This window comes from Budorcas taxicolor, chromosome 13, assembly GCF_023091745.1.
Source record: "Budorcas taxicolor isolate Tak-1 chromosome 13, Takin1.1, whole genome shotgun sequence".
Taxonomy (NCBI): Eukaryota; Metazoa; Chordata; class Mammalia; order Artiodactyla; family Bovidae; genus Budorcas; species Budorcas taxicolor.
The window spans coordinates 74,597,921-74,619,673 of NC_068922.1; the positions used below are offsets into that span (position 1 = coordinate 74,597,921).

At 53.1% G+C, this 21,753-nt stretch overlaps 1 protein-coding gene across 6 annotated transcripts in view; it reads right to left on the reverse strand.

The window, feature by feature from the left end:
* ZNF335 (zinc finger protein 335) overlaps positions 1–13,178 on the reverse strand; it is a 20,837-nt gene extending 7,659 nt beyond the window's left edge. For 2 of the 6 annotated variants that reach the window (XM_052651284.1, XM_052651283.1), the window contains exons 1-16: positions 12,175–12,810; positions 10,655–10,895; positions 9,636–9,713; positions 9,086–9,391; positions 8,865–8,993; positions 7,877–8,023; positions 5,905–6,157; positions 5,647–5,827; positions 4,635–4,747; positions 3,849–3,867; positions 3,589–3,705; positions 3,427–3,503; positions 3,185–3,345; positions 2,233–2,465; positions 1,293–1,386; positions 1,072–1,166 (exon numbers count right to left, since the gene is read on the reverse strand). In XM_052651284.1, the coding sequence (XP_052507244.1) occupies positions 1,072–1,166; positions 1,293–1,386; positions 2,233–2,465; positions 3,185–3,345; positions 3,427–3,503; positions 3,589–3,705; positions 3,849–3,867; positions 4,635–4,747; positions 5,647–5,827; positions 5,905–6,157; positions 7,877–8,023; positions 8,865–8,993; positions 9,086–9,391; positions 9,636–9,713; positions 10,655–10,895; positions 12,175–12,375 (2,445 nt within the window). In that variant the 5' untranslated portion in view covers positions 12,376–12,810. Of the gene's footprint in view, positions 1–1,071; positions 1,167–1,292; positions 1,387–2,232; positions 2,466–3,184; positions 3,346–3,426; positions 3,504–3,588; positions 3,706–3,848; positions 3,868–4,634; positions 4,748–5,646; positions 5,828–5,904; positions 6,158–7,876; positions 8,024–8,864; positions 8,994–9,085; positions 9,392–9,635; positions 9,714–10,654; positions 10,896–12,174; positions 12,811–13,097 lie in introns of those variants that run through there. The other 4 variants (XM_052651279.1, XM_052651282.1, XM_052651281.1 and 1 more) reach the window with 4 other exon arrangements.
* Positions 13,179–21,753: the final 8,575 nt, after the last annotated feature.

Consider the following 21,753-nt stretch of genomic DNA (forward strand, 5'->3'; position numbering starts at 1 on the left):
TTTGGGTTTACAAAAACAAGCATATGTTTATGTAGTCAGAAGCAAAATGCATGATACTGGCATGAGAATGGCAAACAGATCAAAAGAGAAGACCTTGTCTAGAAACACAGGGAATCTACTGCATGAAAAAGGGGAGGTTTCAAGTGACTGGGGAAATTAGAGGATTCCATCTACTGCACTGACAACTTTTGGGAAAAAAATAAAGTTAGTCCCCTACCTTTATGCATATACCAAAAATAAATTCCAGGTGGAGTAAAGACTGAAGTGTAAAAAACGAGACACTAAGAAGAAAATACCAATGAATGTTTATATGATCTTGAGGTGAAGAGGCTTTTCTAAGGATGATACCACAAGCAAAAACTATAAAACCTTGATCCACTGAACTATCTAAAAATCTAAAACTTCTCCCTACCCACAAATGCTACAAACTAAAGCCTATGAAGATTTCCAGGTTCAAAACAGGCCCCCTCATCCACGGAGCTCTGTCCCCCTGGCAGCATGTTACTGTTCCAAGTTCTTGGAATTGATCATCTCAAACACACAGTTTCCATCCTTCCAAGAGGCTAAGAGACAGGAGGTGCTGACAGACCTTTCCCTGTCTTAGAGAAGCATGGAGAGGTGCGGGGAGGCGGCTGGGCGCAGCGAGAAGTCAAGATGATGAACTTGGGGGCGGACGTGCTGGGTTTAAGGTGCATGAACCCCGTGAGAGGTCAGAGAAAGCTGTGGGAGCCTTTGGCCTGTGGGAGGTGGCACGGAGTGAGGGCGCTGGGCTAGCTGGGAAGCTGGTTCAGAGCCCCGAGCACAGTGTGGCACTTACTGCTCAGCATGCTGGGTGTCGCTGGTGACTCCAGGGTGTGGAGTGGAGACCGTCTGCCCTCCCTGGTCTCCTGGGCCTCCCTGGCATGGTGGCCCCCCTCCCTTGCACCTGCCCACTGGGGTCCAGTGGATCCATCTCCCACTACCTGCAAGCTCCCTGAGGGCAGGGCATGTCTGTTTGACCATTTGCCTCCGCTCCCAGTGTCCAGTGCAGAGCTGACACCCAGGGTGCAGCCAGGCTGGGAAGGAGCTCACCTGCAGGGCTGTGCCACTCAGCTCCCGCTGAGTGCTCATGTTCAGCAGCAGGTCCAAGGCTGTCTGCGTGGCCACAGCTGTCGACTCCGCAGTCCCTGGGTCGGGTGTAACCTGAGCCTTAGAAAGGGCTGGAAAACTGGCACCCAAGCCCCCTCCCCACCAGCTTCTGGCCCCCACCAGCACGAGCCCTGTCCCTGCTCCCACTCTCCTGCAAAACTCACCTGGCTGATAAATGATGGTGGCGCCACCCAGGGTGTCGGAACAGAGCAGTGGGGGGGTCTCAGGGGACTGGAAAGGTGCAGCCTCTGAGGGGATCTGCGGGGTGGGAATATGGCCAAGGGTGACAGGGGGCAGCTCAGATTCAAGACACCTCCTATGTCTTGAAGTGTCAGACACTTCACATCTGTTGGCTTGTTTGATCCTTACTCTCTTCAAGATATTTACCAGCTCCACGTTACAATGAGCTGACTAAGGTTAAGGATCCCCTGGCTAGTGAGGAGAACTGGGGCTTGAACACAAGGCTGGCTGACTCCAGAGCCCCTCTATGCTCTGCCAGCACATTGTGGTGGTCCATCTTTAGGGGCTAGGAGGGGGCAGGCAACATACTCAGCCACGAAACTGTCTTTCTTGGCCTGCTTTGCAGCTGGATAAAATGTGGCCATGTGGCTAAGCAGGAGCTTCTGGTAAAGTTCATGAGGAAGATAAGATGGATAGATGACAGGCATCCTTTTTCCTCTTCCCCCATCCCTTCCTCCTGCTTCTTGTCTGGGATGGTGAGAAAGGCTGGAGCTCCTGCAGCTATACTGGACCATGAGGCAACCACAAAAATGGGAACCATATGTGTAGGAAGATACACTGAGAGAGTGTGGTCCTTGATGACTGACCAGGGAGCTGCCACAGCAGCCCTGGGCTGCTCCCCTTCGGACTCCTTTTGTGTGAGAGAATAAACTGTTACCATGACCTGGCTACTGACACTTCCGTTCTCTATTACTAGCACTGGAAAGCCCACCCCTCCTTGGAGCTTAGGACAGCACCCTTCACCCCCAGGGCTCATTTCATTGTACCCGAGGTGCCGACGAGGACCCTGGGGCTGGGGGAGGCGGCGTCACATGGCCTCGGGGCCCATGTCCCCCAGCCCTTCTACCCGCTGCCTGTGCTTACCTCGGGAGGTCCTGGGGAGCCGGCGGGGGGCCCAGGGGCCGTGCTGTGCTGCTGCTTCAGCTCCTCGATCTGCTGCAGGGAGAAGAAGGGGCGGCGGCGGGAGGGGGGCTCCTCAGGGTGGCGCCGCCCCCACTCCTCGAAGCTGCTGGCGTGCCGGCACCGCACATGCAGCCGCAGGTTCTTCTTGTGCCGCGTGCTGAAGTGGCAGTACTCACAGGCAAAGGGCTTGGCCCCTGCAGGCACATCAGGAGGCGTCCTTGGAATAGCCCGCCCCCTCGGGGAACCCTTCTGTGACCCCAAGGACCCCTCCAGCTGACTGACTCCCAGCACCATGCTCCCAAGCGCAGGGAAAGCACGCTCTGTCCTTGCTGGTGGGCAGGACAGAGACCGGCCAGATCTCCCTCTGCACTCACGGCCTTCCTCCGAGCACCTAGTTCAAGGTCACGTGACCACACACCTCTCTCCCGACTTGCTTCCCCACAGGGAGCTGGGAATCTGGCTAAGGGCACCCCTGGCTCCCTTTCTCTAGCCTTCCCTCATGTGCCTGCCAGAGGGCCAGGCACCAAGAAGAGGCAATTTCTGCCATCCATCTTTTATGGCTTCCTCTGGTGAGGGCAGGGCCTATTTAAGACCTGTCTCGAGTGCCAGGCCCAAAATGGACAGGGCTCAGGGAACAAATGGTTTTATAACAACCACAGGGTTGGCATTCTGATTCTCTCCTTTCACAGCTAAGAAAGGCTCAGAGAGGGCAAAGACTGACCCTGGGTCATACAGAGAAGAGCTGGCTGAGCTGGGATCTGAGCTCAGGTGAGCGACAGTGGGGTGGGGTGGCAACTCCCTTCCACTGAAGAGCTGGGGCTGCCAGGGTTGGGAGGTGGGGGGATGGCTAACAAAACAGAGCCGAGCCTCCACTACGGGGCCCTACTGTGTTGAGGGGTGGGGCCAGCCGGACCTGTATGCTTGACAGCCACGTGGGATAGCAAGAAGTCCTCTCGGAAGGTGCGATAGGGGCAAAAGCTACACTTGAAGGGCTTGTCGCTGACATGGGACAGCTGGTGGTTGAGCAGTGCCTTCTTGTCCTCGCAAACAAACTCGCAGAACTCGCATTTGAACCTGGAGGTGGTTGGAGCGGAGAGAGCTCAGCAGTGGGGCACGGCGGGGCGCTGCAGCCCCAGGGGCTCTTTGGGGGTGTACCTGCGGTTGGCGACAGCCTGGATGTGCGTGAGCAGGTGCATCTTGAAGGTGTAGCGCTTCTTAAAGGACTTTCCACACTGCAGGGGGTGGGGTGGGTTAGATGAGGGAGCCGCCCCCCACCAGGCCCCCTCACGCCCCAGCCCTGCACTCAGCCCCACCCACCTTGTCGCACATGTGGGGCTTCTCGGTGCTGTGTGTCTTCATGTGCTGAGTGAGTCTCTTTTGCATGGGGTAGACACGGCCACACACGGGGCAGGGGAAGGAGCTCAGCTTTGGGGTCTGGGAAGGGGCAGAAGGGGCCGGGTGGACACAGAAGGCAAGCAGGGAGGGTAAGCCCATGCCTGAGCCTCCCGCCCCCGCCTCTCCACCCCATGGGCAGCCCGCAAGCAGGCGCCCTTCCCAGGCCCGAGCCCCTGACTCACCGGGTCTGGCCTCTTTTTCCTAGGGGAGAAAGACGCAGGAGTCAGACCATCACGTGCCCAAGCCCACCCCAGACCCTCTCCCATTGACAGGACCCAGTCTCAGCCCTGACCCTAGCCCCCTTCTGTGAGAAGGGCATCCCCCACTGGAGCTCGCTGGAGAAAATGTAAAGAAACATGCAGTAAGTTCAACTTAACTTTAGGAACAAGCCATTCTCTCTCTGTCACAAAACACGTTTGTGTTTTAAAGGCTGAGAAATTATGCAGCGAGAGAGAGAGCTGCCGAACCAAGTGCTTGTTCAACCTGGTATCCCTAATCTCATGCGGACAAAGGACTCCGCCTTCCTTTTTATTTGTATTTGTAAAGAAAAACCTCTAAGAGGGAATCCCCTGATGGTCCAATGGTTAGGGCTCGACACTTCCACTGCTGGGGCCTGGGTTCAATCCCTGGTCAGAGAACTAAGAACTTGCAAGTCATGCCAAAGAGAAAGAAAGAAAAAGGTGTAACAGAGAACTGGCTTTAGATCCTTTTCCGAGCCCCTTTAGGTACACGATTTCCTTTAACCACCTCGACAATGACAGTCCCCAATTTACAAAGCTTGAAGCAGGAAAGAGACCGAACAAGAGACCTCTAGGCGCCCCCGCGGCCCTGCTCTGAGCCAAGTGATCTGGGATGAACTGTCTGCCGTTCCCATGTCTGTCGTGCTGCGAAGGGGCTGACCCAGAGCAGGGGCTCAGTACGCGGGAACTGGGGTCACCCCGGGCCTCTGCCTCCCCAGCCCTACTGACCGATCCCGGCTGTGCACAGCTGCGTGCCGGATGACGTCCTTCCGGTAGACGCTGGTGTAGCTGCATTTGTCACACTTGTAGGGCTTACTGCCCACGTGGTTGAACATGTGCTCCTGGGAGACAGGCAGAACATAGGGCTGGGACATAACCTGCCTTCCCGCCCACCTGCCCTGTGCCTACAGCCTTAGAGTTGTCCCTCCCCACTGCACCTCGGAATAATCCCTGCTCCCCACCCTTCCTGCCGAGGTCCAAAGAACAACCTCTAGGCCGAGTCTGAGGGAGGAAGCACCGTGTATGCAGAAAGCACAGAATTCGGGCCCTCGGAGCTCAAGGTATTCCCAGCCCCAACGATGCCCAGTTCCACTCTGGCCAAGCCAAGCTGTAGCTTCCTGGGGCAGTAAAATGGGACCTTTTGACTCTCCTGGTGGCGCAGTGGAATAAGAATCTGCCTGCCAATGCAGGGGACACACGTTCAGTGCCTGGCCCAGGAAGGTTCCACATGCCGTAGAGCAACTAAGCCTGTGTGCTGTACCTATGAAGCCTGATGCCTAGAGCCTGGGCCCCGCAATGAAGAGTATACCCCGCTCACAGCAACCAGAGAAAGGCTGCACAGAGCAACACAGACTCAGTGCAACCAAAAATAATGATAATTAAAAAATGGGATTCTTAACACTTAAGACCTCACTGGGCTACATGAGGATGACATCAGAGCATCTACAAGGTACAAGGCAGGCTCGAGCTGCTGCAGGCCCACAGGCACCTCTGGGCAGATGGTGAAAAGGACCTGCTGGAGACTGTAACACAGTGAAGGCGATTAAAGCAGTGTTCCGGCCACCTGCCAGGTGTGCTGGTGGTTAGGCACGTCTAAGACATAATGTGACTCTGCAGCGTGCAGCCTGCAAAAGGACACGCTCGGCCTGGAGACGGGGCAGGAAGGGGCCCGTGACCGCCACTCCCCTTCGGGGCCTTCTCCCAGCCAGCGTCCCTTCCTGCCCCAGTCCCCCCGCCACACCTTGAGTGAGGACCAGCGACGGGAGCGGTAGCTGCACTGCAGGCACTTGAAGAGCTGGGGGTTGCCGGCCTCATGGGAGTTGACGTGGAAGCGTAGATCCTCGTGGGATAGGAAGCGGGAGCCGCAAATGCGGCACAGGAAAGGCCTCAGGAGCGGTTTGGGTGACTTGTAATAGTACCTGCTAGGAGAATGTTGGAGGAGGTCTGGAATGGCCGGGCTGCCACCCCCCACCCTCAGCCCTCATCTCGGCGCCCGTACTTGCGGTATTTCTTGCCAAGGAAGCGCCTGGAGGGCCGCCCACGACGGCGGGGCAGGGCGTCAGCCTCATCCTGGTAGGACGAAGCTGCATTCCTTGCATCTGACTGGCTCACACTGGGTTCCACGTGGGCCCGGTTGGCCTTGCCCAGGGCCACCAGGTGTCCCCGCCCTGAGGAGCTAGGTGCCTCGGGGTCTTGTGGCTCCAGAGGGCTCTGTCCACTTTGTGAACTCACTAAAGGCTCTCCTTCCACACCTGCCACAGACACACCAGGACAGATGTGGACAGGTGTGTCACAGCCAGTCAAGATACACCCCCACACACACCGTCACAGACCACTGATGGGCACAGCAGGCTGCGGGACAGATGCAGGCAGCCGTGATTAGACAGCATCCCCTTCTGCAGCTGTCAGCACCGCACGCCTTACACGGGACAGTCTGGAGCAGCACTGGGAGAGCCAGGACCTCCCGGCCAGAAGACCTGCCTGTAGGCTGAACTCGGTCACCAATCTGCTGTGTGTCCTCAGGCAAAGCCCCACCCCTCTCTGAGTCTCCTTGTCCCCCATCTGTCAAAGGGAAGTAACTGTTGCTCTTGTGACCTCACAGGGACATTCTAAGATCTGGGAAGCAACAGCAACACTTAATCACTGGTTTTCCTGGGGGACGCTGAACAGCAGATGGGAGAGAGGGAGGAGACATCACGGCACAGTTGCAAAGGCTCTGTCATCAAAACATCAGAATACGCTGCCTATTCAAAAACACTATTTCACTGTAATGTTTTAAAAATTCAAAACATATTTTTTAAAAAATCCAAAATATTTTACAGGAAATGCTGGTAACATCTTGTTTCTAACAGGATATTCAGGTGTATTCACTTGTGGAAATTCACTGACCTGGGTAAAGAACCTGGCAGCCAGTGCAAGGCACACAGGCTCGATCCCCGATCTCGCAAGATCCCACGTGCTGTGGAACAACTAAACCCTGCGCCAACTACTAAGCCTATGCTCTAGGGCCTGGGAGCCACAATGACTGAGCCTGCGTGCGGCAAGTACTGAAGCCCGTGAGCCCTTAGAGCCTGTGCTCCGCAATAAGAGAAGCCACGGCAATGAGAAGGCTGCGCATCACAACTGGAGAAAAGCCCTCGAAGCAACGAAGACTCAGCACAGCCAAAAATAAACACACACAGAAAATTTTTTAAAAATTCACTGAGCTATGCAGTTAGCATACACGTGCCTTCCTGAAAATATACCTCAGTAAAAAGTTACTTTACAAAGACGACTAGGGACTTCCCTGGCGGTACACAGGTTAAGACATGGTGCTTCCAATGCCAGGGGTGTGGGTTTGATCCCTGGTTGGGGAACTAAGCTCTCACATGCCATGAGGTGTAGCCAAAAATGAAAAGAAAAAAAGAACACTAAAAAAATATAACCACTCCTCCACACACACAACTGCATGTACAAAGACCACTACCTTGTATTTCTGGCATGTCTATTTAAGCTTTAAAACAATCCTAAGCGGCAGGTACCATCACCTCATTCACAATATGGGAAGGAGAGATTCAAGAGGCAAAGCGACCCACTCCAGGTCACATAGCTGGTAGGAGGCAGAGCTGGCATTCTGTCCATGGCAGTCTCCCCCGTCCCAAGCCTGTCACGCTCCAAATCCGTGCTCCTCTGACATCATCTCAGACCTCAGACTTATTCTTGTTTTAATAATAATTAGCTCAGTTGTAAATATTCCAACTTCCATGCTGTGACAGCTTCTCACCGAAAAGCCTTATCGGACAGCTCATGTATCTTAACCCTCGAGTTTGGCAGGGGAGGGCTTTCCCCGTCACCAGGAGGCTGGTAGGTCATCCCAGTGGGTCTGAGACTTGCTGTTTTGCACAGCACACTCCGTCCCCAGGCTCCACGGAAGCAAGCAGGGAACGAGGCCACCCCTGGGCCCCACCCACACCCCTAGGCCCCACTCTCACCATCTGGGAGATCCAAGGTCTCCAGGTGAGGCAGCTTCCGGGGCCGGCCAGGTCTCCTGCGGGGTCTCAGGGTACTGGGGGTGGGGCGCTGGGGCCGCAGCTGCCGGCCCCGGGGCTCGTCATCTGCAGGGTTATAGTCACTGTCTTCTGTGGGTAAAACAAGAGAAGGAGGGCCGCAGCCTTGACCTTTCAGCCCTGACCCCTTGTCAGCTTCCCTGGGAAGAGGTCCACTTCCCCATCCCTGCCTGCTCCTCCTTCCAAACCCACCAGTGATGCCGCCTCTAGGAAGCCCTCCTGATGTTCCCCTAGCTGACTATCAGTACTCGTCTTTGAGGCCCTGCAGTCCTTTCTCTGGACCATTCTTAACACCTACCATTAGCTCATATGTACCTTAATGTAATTCAGAAAAAAAGTGCCCCTTCCTCAATACACTTTATAGTCATTGTTTAGAAAAAAAGTGTCTAGTCATTCAAGTCTACAAAGTATGACTATGCTACCGATTAAAGGAGCTGCTCACTGTGACTCATGAGCATTCAAAATGTACCTAGTCTAAACTGAGGCATAAACTGAGGTATAATTAAGTATAAAATACATATCAGATTTCCAAAAATTACAATGAAAAAAAGTAAAAATAATTTACTAATAATTTTTTATAATGATTGCATACTGAAATTAGATTTTAGACATAATAGGTAAATAAAATATATGACTGATTTAAATTCATCTTTTTACTTTAATACAGCTACTAAAAAAGTACACACGTGGCTCGCATTCTGCTTCTGCTGGACAAATGGGACGTGACCCTTGGACACAGGAGTCTGGATAACTGCACATGAAGCTCCTGGTCCCAAAGCCCCAACTCCTCTTATCTTATGCTGGAGGCGCTTCTGGCTGCGCCTGTGCCAATTCCTCTTCCCTGGCCCTTCATGTGGGCCAGAGGGAGCTCAGTATATGCAGATGTGGGAGGGCAGCAGGTCTGGGAGCCTACCCTCCAGGTCATCGATGGCACCAGCATCTATGATGTCGTCGTCGTCTTCCTCCTCTGGGCCCTCTTCCTCCTGGGGCTGGGCCGAGCTGCCCGACTTGCGCGGACGCCCCTTCTTACCAGCTGCTGCTGCTGGGGGTGGGGGAGCAGGGTACAACAAGCTTGTCAAGTCTGACTCTTGGCACCCCATGTGTGGGCGGGCAGGCCAGCCGCTATCAACGCACCCGGGCGGAAGTGCCGCTCCCGCATGTGGCGCAGCAGTGTGGCCTTGGTGCTGCTCCGGTACTGGCACATCTTGCACTTGAACTGCTGCACCACCACCACCTCCATCATGGCCTCCAGGCTCTGCAAGTCCGGCTCCTCGGCGCCAGAACCCAGGGGTGGCTGCGCCGGGGAGCTGGGCCCACCCTGCGCGTCCTCTGGTGGCTCTAGGCACGTGGACGTGGATGTGGGGCCATCGGCCAGGGCCTCGATGGCTGCCAGGCTATGGGCCAGGGTGGAACTGGACATCGGTGATGCCATGGGGGCGCCTGGCGGGGGTGGTGAAGGAATCAGAGGGAAGTGGAGAGGGAGACTGGCCATGAGCTACCACTGCCCCTCCCAGGCAAGCCCAGGGGTCCTAGAACCCACGCCCACCATAGTAACCATAGGGAAACCGAGAGGAGGCCAGGGGCAGCGGATAACCTGCCAAGATCACACAGTGAGTGCGGCAGAGCCTTCCTGTCCTACCCCCACCCACGGCAGGGCTCCTTGGGCCTGGTGCTGGGCTCTTACCATCGTCTGGTCCCTGCAGGATCAGGTACCGTGTGGCCTCGGCCCCACTGCCCTCCGCACTGGTCACGGTGATGCAGCCTAGGCAGAAACAGGAGGGGCAGATGCCCAGTTGATAAGGACAACCGTCATGCCAACACTCACTCCAATTCACCCATGCGACTGTGAAATCGGCTGCCCTGTGACCCACCTCCCGTCCAGGGCAGGGCTGTTGGGACGTCTGGGATGTGTGACATGCTGTCCCCGCAGCCAGTCCACAGCTGTCCGCCTTTTAACCACTACACCTGGAAGGTCTCCTTCTTTTCCTCCCCAGTCTTCTCTAAGGTTAAGGCCCAGCTGCTGCACCACTTTCTTAGGACTGGCTTTCGAGACCACCTCAGGGCCTTTCCTAGTGCTACGACCCTTACACAGATCTCTGATAGTAGAAAGCAGTCTGGCAAATCATGAGCACCAGCTTCGGAGTCAGACTGAGCTTACGGCCTAACACCTGCTGACGACAGCGGCTGTGTTGGCTTACATCCTCTGTGCCTCAGTTTCCTCATCTAGACTGTGAGAACAGTAACAGCATGTACTGTTCAGGGTTACCAAGAGGATCAATGACCTACTGCTGCAGGTAGAGTGTTTCGAACAGACTCCAGTGCAAAGTCAGGTATTCTGTGCGGAATCGCTCAGCTGTGTCTGACTCTTTGCGACCCCATGGACTATAGCCCACCAGGCTCCTCTGTCCGTGGGATTCTCCAGGCAAGAATACTGGAGTGGGTAGCCATGCCTTTCTCCAGGGGATGTTCCTGACCTAGGGATCAAACTCGGGTCTCCTGCACTGCAGGAGGACTCTCTACCATCTGAGCCACCAGGAAAGCCCCAAAGTCAGGTAAATCCTCATGTCATTTAGTACTATGAGATCGGGTTACTGCTTCCATGTTACAACCTCAGAGTGATGAAGTTATCTGCCTGAGTCTGCACAGCTGGTTCTGTAGGGAAACCCTGGAGGGGCAACTCTTGCCCACCAGGGCCTGACTCACTCCGGATGAGGTCGGGCCCGATGGTGGACTCGATGATCTTGTCAATGGCCGAGCCCAGGTCCGAGGAAGAAGCCGTACAGTCGGACACCAGCATGTTGGGGTCTGGCAGTGCACTGGAGTGCACCAGGGCTGGGGGGCCGCCCGTCACCCCTGCCACTGGCCCGCGGGAAACAGAAGATGAGTCAGGGAGGTAGCCATGGGGTAGGGGGTCTGTGCTGGAGCTGCTCTCAGACACCTCCTCCTGGGGGTCAGGAAACAGGGAGAGAGGAAGCTTAGGAGCCAGGGATGGGGCTCCTTAGGGGCCCAAGGATATGGAGAGTGGAGCCACCCAACGCCCTCATCCACACAGAAGACCAGTGGGAGAAGCCCTCTAGTCACGGAGCCTCCCCAAAAACAAGCCCCAGGGTCCCTGGGTCTGATCAGGTATAACGCCCCACGTCTCCTGCCCCCACACAAGTCAGGTGAAGCTGGTTTCACCATGCTGTCAATGGGCTGTTCCCTCTGCCTTCAAACGCTTCATAGCATCACACCACGGCTAATTCCTACTCAGACACTCAGCTGGTACCTCTCCTGGGAAGCTGATCCTGATCCCCAAGGCCAAGTTAGGACCCCTCTATCCTCAGCATTTTAGTTGCCTGTGTCCCCCCATCACCTGATGGTTCACTCTGCGGTATTACGGCTCCCAAGTCAGATTTCATTAGGGCCAGAACCACTTCTCTCTTGTCTCTTGCTATAACCCCAGGGTCGAGCACAAACTGGGCACATGCCAAGTCCATCTCTGCTGAACCAATGAAACCCCTGGAGCTCCAAAGTGGAGGCTGTTGTTGTGTACCTCTATGACGTGATGTCCTGAAAATGATCACTATCTGACAAATAATGACAATGGTGAGGGTGTGGATATTTACTGAGTGTTTATCACGTGTTGAGCCCCGTGTTAATTGCTTTGCATATATTCATTTAACTCTCAAAAAAAAAAAAAAAAAAACTTTCTGAGGCAGACATTTATTATTCCCACTTTACACATGAGAAAACTGACAGCTAAAGCCTGGGGAGCTTATCTAAGACCACAGAGCTAGGAAGTGGCTGAGCCATGAGACTATGTTATAAAGCGTTTCCAAGAAAATATCTGGTGGCAGTTCACAACGGAGCACCCTCAGGAATAGGTATTTCTGCTCCATTTTACAGACAGAAGACTGAGGCTCCAGGAGATCTCCCAGTGAATCAGCAGAAGAGCCAAGATGTGAACCAGGGCAACAGTGGAAAGCGCAGCCCACACACAGCCTAGATTTGAATCTTGACTCTGCGCCCGTTTGCTTCTCTGTAAGATGTGGAAAGAGTGGTATGTGCCTTACAAGGTACGAGATTTAAATGAGAAAACCCATGCTAGGGGCCTGGCATGGGGCCTGGGTCACAGTAAACCATAAACAAATTATTAGCTACAAGCAAGCCTCCTGGCTGCTTCCCCGACTGCCAAGCACTGCTGCCTGCGGTCGCTGCCTCCACCCAAGCGCGGTCCATACCAGCGAGCTGCTGCCGCGGTCCGAGCTCTGCCCCACGCCGGAATCGTCGGCCTCCGCTGGCCCCGGGGCGGCCGCGGCGTCGCTGCTGTCGGCCGACACGGCTTCCGAGGTGCCCACACCCAACCCGCTCTCCGAGGGCTCCTCGGGCCGGCCAGGCCTAGGGGCCGCGTCGCTACTGCTCTCCACCTCGTTTTCCTCCATCGGCTCGGGGGGCTGCCTGAGAGGGGGGCCCAAGGTACGGGGCCTTCACTCTGTGGGAGGAGGTGATCGGGTCTAGAACCGGTGGGCCTCATTCCCGGTCCCCGCGGCCCACTCAGCTGCGCCCATGTGCCCATTTCGCAGATGCAAACACTGAGTCGCCGACCGGGCGGGGCCTTCTAGGGTACGGCGACGGGTTGCTTCGGAAAAACAGGACCAGGAAGCCTTGCCTCCCAGAATCCGGCCCTTCCGTCATCCTTGGGAGGGTGGTCAGTGGCGAGGAATCTTGACCCTTTTCTCCTCCCCTCCACGATTCCCGCAAAGTGGTTCCCTCTACGGGCCCCGTGTGGCCTCAGTGGTTCAGCCCTCCGGGCCCCCGAGTCCCCCCGGGTGGAAGGTCGGTGGTACCGCCCGCAGGACCCCTGGGTCAGCGGCTTGCTCCCCCCTCCCCTGGCGCCCGTGCGGAGGGGGCTGACAGAGACGGTCCCGGGGCCTGGCGACTAGGGGCTGTCCCCGGCGCTGCCTGCGCTCCAGGCCCGACGCCATCTTGTGGCGGCGCCGGGTTTCCGCTCAGGCAAGTGCGAGAGCGACTAAAGGGCCTGGGACCCCGGGGCCCTGTTCGGACAGCCCCGCCGGCCCGGGACCTCGCCGCCGGGTCTCCCCGCAGTGTGGCCCCACTTCCTGGCAGGGTGCGGTGTGGCGACCTGACTCTCACCGAAACTCACCTGACGCTTTCGTAGCGGTGTTCCTCTCCGACTCCGGCATCGACGAAGTCGCCATCCTCTTCCCCCCCGCGGCGGAGGGACCCATCGGCCTTCCGGAGGCCGGGACTACTTCCTGCGCCGGTCCGGAGAAAGACAGGCTTCCAATGTGCTGGAACGTAGCCTCGAGGCCTGAAAATCATAATATAGTCGTAAGAGAATCTGAGATTTTATATGTCGCTTAGTATGAGTGGAAGAATCCGCTATGGTTAGGGGCTACTTTATCTCAGGGCGGAGGAACACAGAGGAGTGTCTATGTGACGTCACTGCTGGGCCCCTTCCCTGGGCCGCAGTCCGTGGCGCGGCTGAGTCTGGCCCCACTTCCGGAGGCGTGGCTCCTGGTGGCCTGGCCGCGCCCTTCCCGGAACAGCTCAGAAAAACGTGAAACGGAGTGTTTGGTTGGTGAGAGAGAAATAAATGTTATCGGTCTTTTCGCCTACCTTTTAAGCGGTTACTTTACGCTTTTCTTCGAACCTAATCAGATCCTTCCCGATTAGGTTCGACGTGTCCTGGGAAGAGGGAAGCATATAATCCTTGTTTTACAGATGGGGAAACTGAGGCCCTGAGATGGGAGGTGGCTGGTCCAACCTCAGGTCGAGTAGAGGGACTTGGGATGCAAGTCCCGATTGCTGGAGTTGGGGAAACGGAGAAGAGTCAGTGCCCACCCTTGCTGAGCTTTGTACACATTTTTATTATATAATGGAGCTGGAAGTGAAGACATTCTCCGTATTCTCCTCTGTTCAGTGTAGATGTTGTAGATGTACTTAAAGGTCTACCGCCTTTCAGAAAGGTATGATCGCCCTTCTGGTGCCCGAAATGCCACTTTCGGCAATACCCTCTGTTTAAGCTTTTTTAGTATTTTGCGCAGAAGCCTGGCGCCGAGGTTTGCCCCAAAGTCTCTGTGTTGCATAAGTTGCTTTCGTCAATTGAAAAATACAAATTTGCCAGGGGGTGGGGAGGGGGAGGAAATCTAAAAAAAAACTCGTGCAAAAAGTTTAAAAAGACAGAGTGCTTGGAGCTGTTACGATCTGTTTTACCCGAGTATGAGGGCGTTTCCCTGGTTCTTTCCCAGGAGTAGGTTTTGTTAAGGGGAATACAGCATGAGGTCTCTGGATTGGCTATGCCCCCTCATTCCCCCTCATCCCCATTCAGCAGGACCAGGCTCCCAGAGCAGCCCTGGAGAGCTGGGTAAACACGGGCATGACAGCAGGTTGGTTTTGTACCCACTAGGCAGTTTTCCAACCTGATTCCTCAGCCCTGCAGAGCCGCCTCCAACCCCCCACCCCCACCCCATCCCATGTGAGTAGGATGTATCTTGCCTCCAAACAAGTCACCTCCCTCAAGGATGTTGGAGGACTCAGGAGGACGCCGTCCATTCTCATCCCCAGCTGGACGAAGTCTTCATCCTAACCTTGGCCTTTGCCACCAGATCACAAGATTGCAGAATGTCACGACACAGAAAGAAAGAGCTTCGTCATGGAGCTGGAGACCAGAGAGGGAAAGCTCATGGCCCGAGGTCATGACTCTGTTTTGCCAAAAGTTTTACTATCCTTTTAGGTTCAAAGTATTCACTAACAAAAGAAACTACTTGTCACACACAATAAGTAATATCAATATTTTATAAAAGACTATTTGACTTAATTTCAGTATCCAGTCATTAAAAGAAATAGAAACAGTAGAGCCACAGCTCGTTCATCACCAAATGGGGCCAACCAACATCCAGACGTAGTGCTGCCAAGTCCTCATTAATAGCAATCTGGAGTCCCAGCTGGAAAAAGGTCTTGGGTGGTGCGTCCACCCCCAGGAGAGATTTCAAATTGAAGTTTCAGGGGTTCCCCCTTATAATCCCAGGCTGCAAACTGATAGCATCATCCATTTGCATAGAAAAATGCGACTCTGGTTTTATTTTAACCTTTTTTACAATGCTGTTTGTTTCACCTTGTGAGTCATAGGATTTTGTTAGACCCCAGGGTGATTGTCCAGACCTCCAGGGGCTCAATTGACAGACCCACTCCTTTTCTTACCTAAAGTCCTGCCTGACCTGCTGTGCTTGCAGGCAGGCATGGAATCCGAGCCGGGTCCAGGCAGGTCAGAAGCAGGTCAGAGGCCTGCTCTCTAACTTCTGAAGCCTGAACAAGACTTCCTCCATTTTAATTTTCCTAACAGACTCCTTGAAACAACATATCAGAATTCTTCCATTGCACACACGAAGAAGCCAGTCTGGTTTTGTGACTTACCAATCAAGAATTGTTCTCACCAGAACATGCAGTGTGTAGTTACGGCCTCAGCTTTGATGGGACTATTTCTAGAAGCAGTGGTGGGGCTCTGGGTCAGGACATTCAAGTAGACCATTGAGAAAAATGCTGAGGAGAGGAGCCAAGAGGAAAAGAAGAGGGAAAGCACTTTCCTTGTGCATCTGACTCAAGCCAGGCATTGCATGTGTGCTTTGCTGCATCACAGTACCTTAAAGAAGCTGGGGTCGCTCTAGTCTTCCATTGTAGAGAGGAGGAAGCTGAAGCTCAGAGAGGGAAAGTGACTTGTCCGAGGTCATACAGCCTAGAGGACAGAACTGGCATATGGGTGCAGGTCTTTCTGATTCCAAAGCCCCAAGCAATTTAGGTATTATATGAGGTATGACAAAGCTATGACAAACCTAGACAGCGTATTTAAAAGCAGAGACATTACTTTGTCAACAAAGGTCCGTATAGTCAAAGTGATGGTTTTTCCAGTAGTCATGTATGGATGTGAGAGTTGGACCATAAAGAAGGCTGAGCCCCGAAAAATTGATGCTTTTGAACTGTGGTGTTGGAGAAGACTCTTTGAGAGTCCATTGGACTGCAAGGAGATCAAACCAGTCAGTCCTAAAGGAAATCAACCCTGAATATTCATTGGAAGGACTGGATGCTGAAGCTGAAGCTCCAATACTTTGGTCGCCTGATGAGAAGAACTGACTCATTGGAAAAGACCCTGATGCTGGGAAAGATTGAAGGCAGGAGGAGAAGGGGACGACAGAGGATGTGAGATGGTTGGATGGCATCACTGACTTGATGAGCATGAGTTTGAGCAAGCTCTAGGAGATGGTGAAGAACAGGGAGGCCTGGCATGCTGCAGTTCATGGAGTGTGAAAGAGTTGGACACGACTGAGTGACTGAACTGAACTGAACTGATGAAGTACGGCTTGAGAAACTCAATGCCAGTGATTGTATTAAGCACTTTACCTGTATTTATTTAATCGTCACAACTACTCTATGAAGTAGTTGCCATCATTATTTCCATTTTAGATATGAGGAAACAGGCACAGGACAATAAAGGAATAGAAGTAAGGGTGGAACTGGGATTGAGAATCAGGCAATCTGGCTCTAACCTCTGTACTTTTTTTGGGCAGCACTGCTTTTGGGCTCTAAGCCAGGCACCCTGCAGTGGAAGCATGCAGTCCTAACCATTGGACCACCAGGGAATTCCCTACCTGGTTCTTAGACCATCCTTGAACTCTCTTTTCTTGAGCCAGGCAGTGTAGTTACTATTTTCCTGTTTTACAGAGGAAAAAACTGAAGCCCAGAGAGCAAATAACTTGCTCAGGATCAATCACACAGTACGTTTCCTGGTCTAATGGAGAGAGCTGGGATTCTAGGCCAGACCTCCTGCAGCAAATAACAATCATATTAGCAAATGTTTACTGAGCACTTACCTAATACCAAGTGCTTCATATGCATTTTAAACCTGTAATCATCACAACCAGAGATCCTCAGTACTCTCAGCTTTCCCAGGTTGCAGAGGAGGACACAGGCTTGGGAGCAGTCAAACGACTGGTCCAAGGTCATGCACTTGATGGTCAGTAGAGCTGGGGTTCAAAGCCTGGTCTCCTGACTCCCAGCCCAGCCCAGGGTTCCTGCCACTGTGCTGGGTGCCCCAGGAGGGCAGCACAGCTATGGGCAGGCGGTCAGCAGGGGAGTGCTCTGGGGCACCTCTCTGCCTTCTCTCTCTGTGTTATTGCTGTCTATGGGTTTACTGAAACCTGTTCTTGAAAGATCTATTTATAGCTTAAAACCGTACCACCACTCGGGATAATAAGTCCCTTAAGTTGACGTCCCATGGTGTAGATTAAGAATTCATTTTACTTGTCCTAAATCTTTCTCTGTCAGGATTAGAGTGGGGGAGGAGGAAGTGGGAAAAGGCCCCAGGCCCCGAACACTTAGAAAACAGGCTCTAGTCCAGATAGTGTTTACCTGAGGCTGGCAATTCCTGAGACCCAGGCAGCAGGTGCGTTTATGCACACAGCTCATCTGATCAGTACAGAGACATGAGGGGTAGGCCGTGCCTGGGTTTTCATGTCTTTTAATCTGCCTTGTTTCCTGTGAGCTTCCCAACACTTAGCACAGTTTTGTAGTTACAAGGAATCTGCTGCTGCTGCTAAGTCACTTCAGTTGTGTCCGACTGTGCGACCCCATAGACGGCAGCCCACCAGGCTCCCCCATCCCTGGGATTCTCCAGGCAAGAACACTGGAGTGGGTTGCCATTTCCCTCCAATGCATAAAAGTGAAAAGTGAAAGTGAAGTCGCTCAGTTGTGTCCGACTCTTAGCAACCCCATGGACTGTAGCCTACCAGGCTCCTCCGCCCATGGGATTTTCCAGGCAAGAATACTGGAGTGGGGTGCCATTGCCTTCTCCGTATAAGGACTCTACTAGATACTTATTTGTGAAATGATCGAATGAACCTCCATTTTATGGATAAGGAGACAGTATATCAGAAGTCTGGCTAGGAAAACAAGACGGGAGCCAGACAATTCTAAAGAGGGAATCTGGGACTTCTTGGTGATCCAGTGGCTGGGACTCCACGCTCCCAATGCAGGGAGGCTAGGTTCAATCCATGACTGGGGAACTAAACTAGATCCCACATGCCGCAACTAAGCGTTCACATATGACAACCAAAAAGAACCCAGTTAAGAGCCGGTGCAGGCCTTCCCTGGTGGCTCAGTGGCAGAGAATCCGCCTGCCAATGCAGGAGATACGGGTTTGATCTCTGACCTGGGAAGGTCCTACATACTTGAGAGCAACTAAACCCGTGAGCCACAACTATGGAGCCTGTGCTCTACAACCCAGGAGCTGAATCTCCTGAGCCCACGTAGCACGACTACTGAAGCCTGCGTGCCCTAGAGCCCATGTTCTGCAGCGAGAGAAGCCACCACGATGAGAAGCCCGTGCACTGCAGCTACAGAGGAGCCATTGCTTGCTGCAGCTAGAGGAAAGCCCGCACAGCAACAGAGAACCAGCACAGCCAGAGATAAAATTTTTAAAAAGAGACCTGGTGCAGTCAAATGAATACATTTTAATATTTTTAAAAAGAGGGACTCTAATTTGGAGGATTAGAAACAAAATTGTTAGGAGGGCTGAAGGAGTGACTAAGGGAAATTGAAAACCTGAGATTAGCAACAGAGGAAGGCCATGCCCTCCCCGAGGGCCAGCATTATAAAGACAGGAGCTGGCACCACCTAGACCAGGAACTGAGGGCCACCCAGAGAAGAGCTGGGACCACAGGCCTTTCCAGCAGGTTCTGCAAACGTGGAGGAGAGACTCTGGCTACTAAAGTCATCCCCTCCCTTCCCTCGAGGCTGAGAGAGATGGGGTTAGAAACTCTAGCTTTTCCCTTAATCTTGTGGCTCAGACGGTAAAACGTCTGCCTGCAATGCGAGAGACCCGGGTTAGATCTCTGGGGCAGGAAGATCCCCTGGAGAAGGAAATGGCAACCCACTCCAGTACTCTTGCCTGGAGAATCCCATGGACAGAAGAGCCTGGTAGGTTACGGTCCATGGGGTCGCAAAGAGTCGGACACGACTTCACTTTCACTTTCACTTTATTCTCTGATCTCTTGCCAAAGTTTCCCATTGGCTGAACGGAGCCAGAAGCTAATTAGCAAGGGAGACCAGGAAACATGGTTTACCATATGAAGTGGAACAGGAGAAGGGCAGAGAATGAATTTGAAATAAACAGAAAAATTGGACTCAATAGTCCCATACCTAGGAGGAGGCCATGATGTGTGTGTTGTCAGACAACCTCCCTCCCCCCCAACAACTCCAAATGATTCTCCTCCGTTCTTCATCTTTCCACTTCCAGCTTAAGTATCACCACCTCCAGGAAGCCTGCCAGGACTCCTCCTCTGTAGTTACTATCACCCTAGTGTCAGTTCTCCTAGCACACTCCAAGTGTCACTGTCATAACATATACTGCAGTGTGAAGTGGTCAGTTACCCACTGGCCTCCTCAATAGATTGAGCCTCTCAAGGCTGACCTGAGTCTGATTTCTTTCTGTATTGGGAAGAAAATGATTATCAAATGAGTCAGCTCTCTGTAGGGGTGAAGTGGGATCTGGAGTCAGGCCAAACCTAGGCTCCAAATATCCTAGAACCTACATTTATATGTTCTATGACCTTGGACAGCATTCATTCCCTCTGAGTCTCAATTTCCTCATTTGTAAAATGGGAACAACATTAGAACCTTGGAGGAAGGAGTAAGAGGTAGACTTTATGGCAGCCCAGTGAAGCTCAGGCTCTGGGATCAGACTGTCTACAGTCAGCCCCCGTCTCCTCTTTTTTTTTTTTTTAATTAATTTATTTTTAATTGGGGGATAATTGCTTTGCAATATTGTGTTGGTTTCTGCCGTACATCAACATGAGTCAGCCGTAGGTATACATATGTCCTCTCCCTCTTGAACCCCCTCCCACTTCCCAGCCCGTCCCAGCCCTCTAGGTTGTCACAGAGCACGGGTTGGGCTCCCTGTATCATACAAGCCAATCCCACCGGGTATCTGTTTCACATATGGCAATGTATGTCCCCTGCTCCTCTTTATGTTACTTAACTTTCCACATCTCTGTTCCCTCATGTCTAAGTTAGAGATGATATTCATACTTCAGGTGGAATCTTTGAGGATTACAGGAAGCCGTGAGTGAGAAAGAGTGCGAGTGCTCAGGAAGTGGGCGTAGTGCATCAGGGTTGGCCCATAGCCCAGGGGCTGAACACTGACTAGGTAAGTTCTCAGTGATACACTTCAAACTGGGCTCTTGTGAACCACTGCTGCCCCATTCCCAAGAACAGTTTCTGGGACCCTTCCCTGGCAGTCCAGTGGTTAAGACTCTGTCTTTAAAAAACAAACAAAAAAAAGACTGTCTTGCAATGCAGGGTACACAGGTTCAATCCCTGGTCAGGGAACTAAGATCCCACCTGCTGTGGGGCAAGCCCTTGCACCACAACGAAAGATCCTTGCATGAGGCAATGAAGATCCCATGTTCCTCAACTAAGACCCAATACAACCGAATAAATCAATAGTTTTTTGTTTTTTTTTTAAAGAACAGTTCCTGGCACATGTGTGTGTTAAGTTGCTTCAGTTATGTCCAACTCAGCGACTAGAGACTCCTCTGTCCATGGGATTCTCCAGGCAAGAATACTGGAGTGGGCTGCCAGTATTCTCCGGGGGATCTTCCTGACCCAGGGATCGAACCCTGACCCCGAGTTTCTTATGACTCCTGCACTGGCAGCGGGTTCTTCACCACCAGCACACCACATAGTAGGTGCTCAATCCATCTCTGATAGACCACTGAACAGTGGCTGAGTTACATATGGTGATGTTATTCTGTCTGTGAGCCAGCACCCCAGGAAACACAAAGGATGTGGCTTCTACACCAGCCCAACCCTGGCTCAGAGACATCTTGGAAGAGAAGGTGGGAACATAAACAGCAGGGGACAAAGGTCTGGAGGAAAGGAACCTAATATTTCTTGAGCACCTACTGTGTACCAGATGCTGTACACACATTATTGCATTCCATCCTCACAGGAGTCTGCAAAGCACTGATAGTTACCCCATTTTAGAGGTGATGAAATAGGAATGCAGAGAGGTGATGAAACTCACCCAAGGTCATGCAGAAAGGAAGGGGCACAGCTGGATTAGAACCCTGGACTATCTGGCTCCAAACTCCTGTTCCTTCTATGGTACCAGCTGCTTCCCAGAGAGCAAGGGGATGGCATCTGACCCTCTAGCCCTACAGGAAGCCCCAGGAGCCAACACTGAGGCCAGGCTCAGGCTGAGTGACAGCTTAAGAGCACAACTTTGACAAGCTGTGCTGAGGCTGGCCTGGAAGCGAGTGGTGCTAAACTCGGGTGCCTGGGAAGAAGAGCTGTGCTTATAAAGACAAGAGCTGTTCAGGGGCTGCAGCAGGGAGCCACAGAGGTGCTAGGCCCCTAAATAGAATACCCTTGAGTCCCAGCCCCCAACAGAAAAAGCTCACTACTAACTGACTCTGTGACCTTGAGCGAGGCACTCTGCTGTCTTAGTTCAGCATCCTCATTTGGCACACAGGGTCACTACACCCGCTGGGATGCCCCAGAGCCACATTAGACAATGCAAAGAGACAGGACCGGGGAAGCCCAGGCCAGCTGTGTGACATGCGGCAAGTCGCTTCACTCCCTGAGCCTCAGTGTCCCCAGCTGTATAATGGGCATAGTACATGCCTCCCGAGATTGCCATGCATGCGTGCTAAGTCGCTTCAGTCATGTCCAACTCTTTGGAACCCCATCGGACTGTAACCCTTCAGGCTCCTTTGTCCATGGGACTCTCCAGGAAAGAATACTGG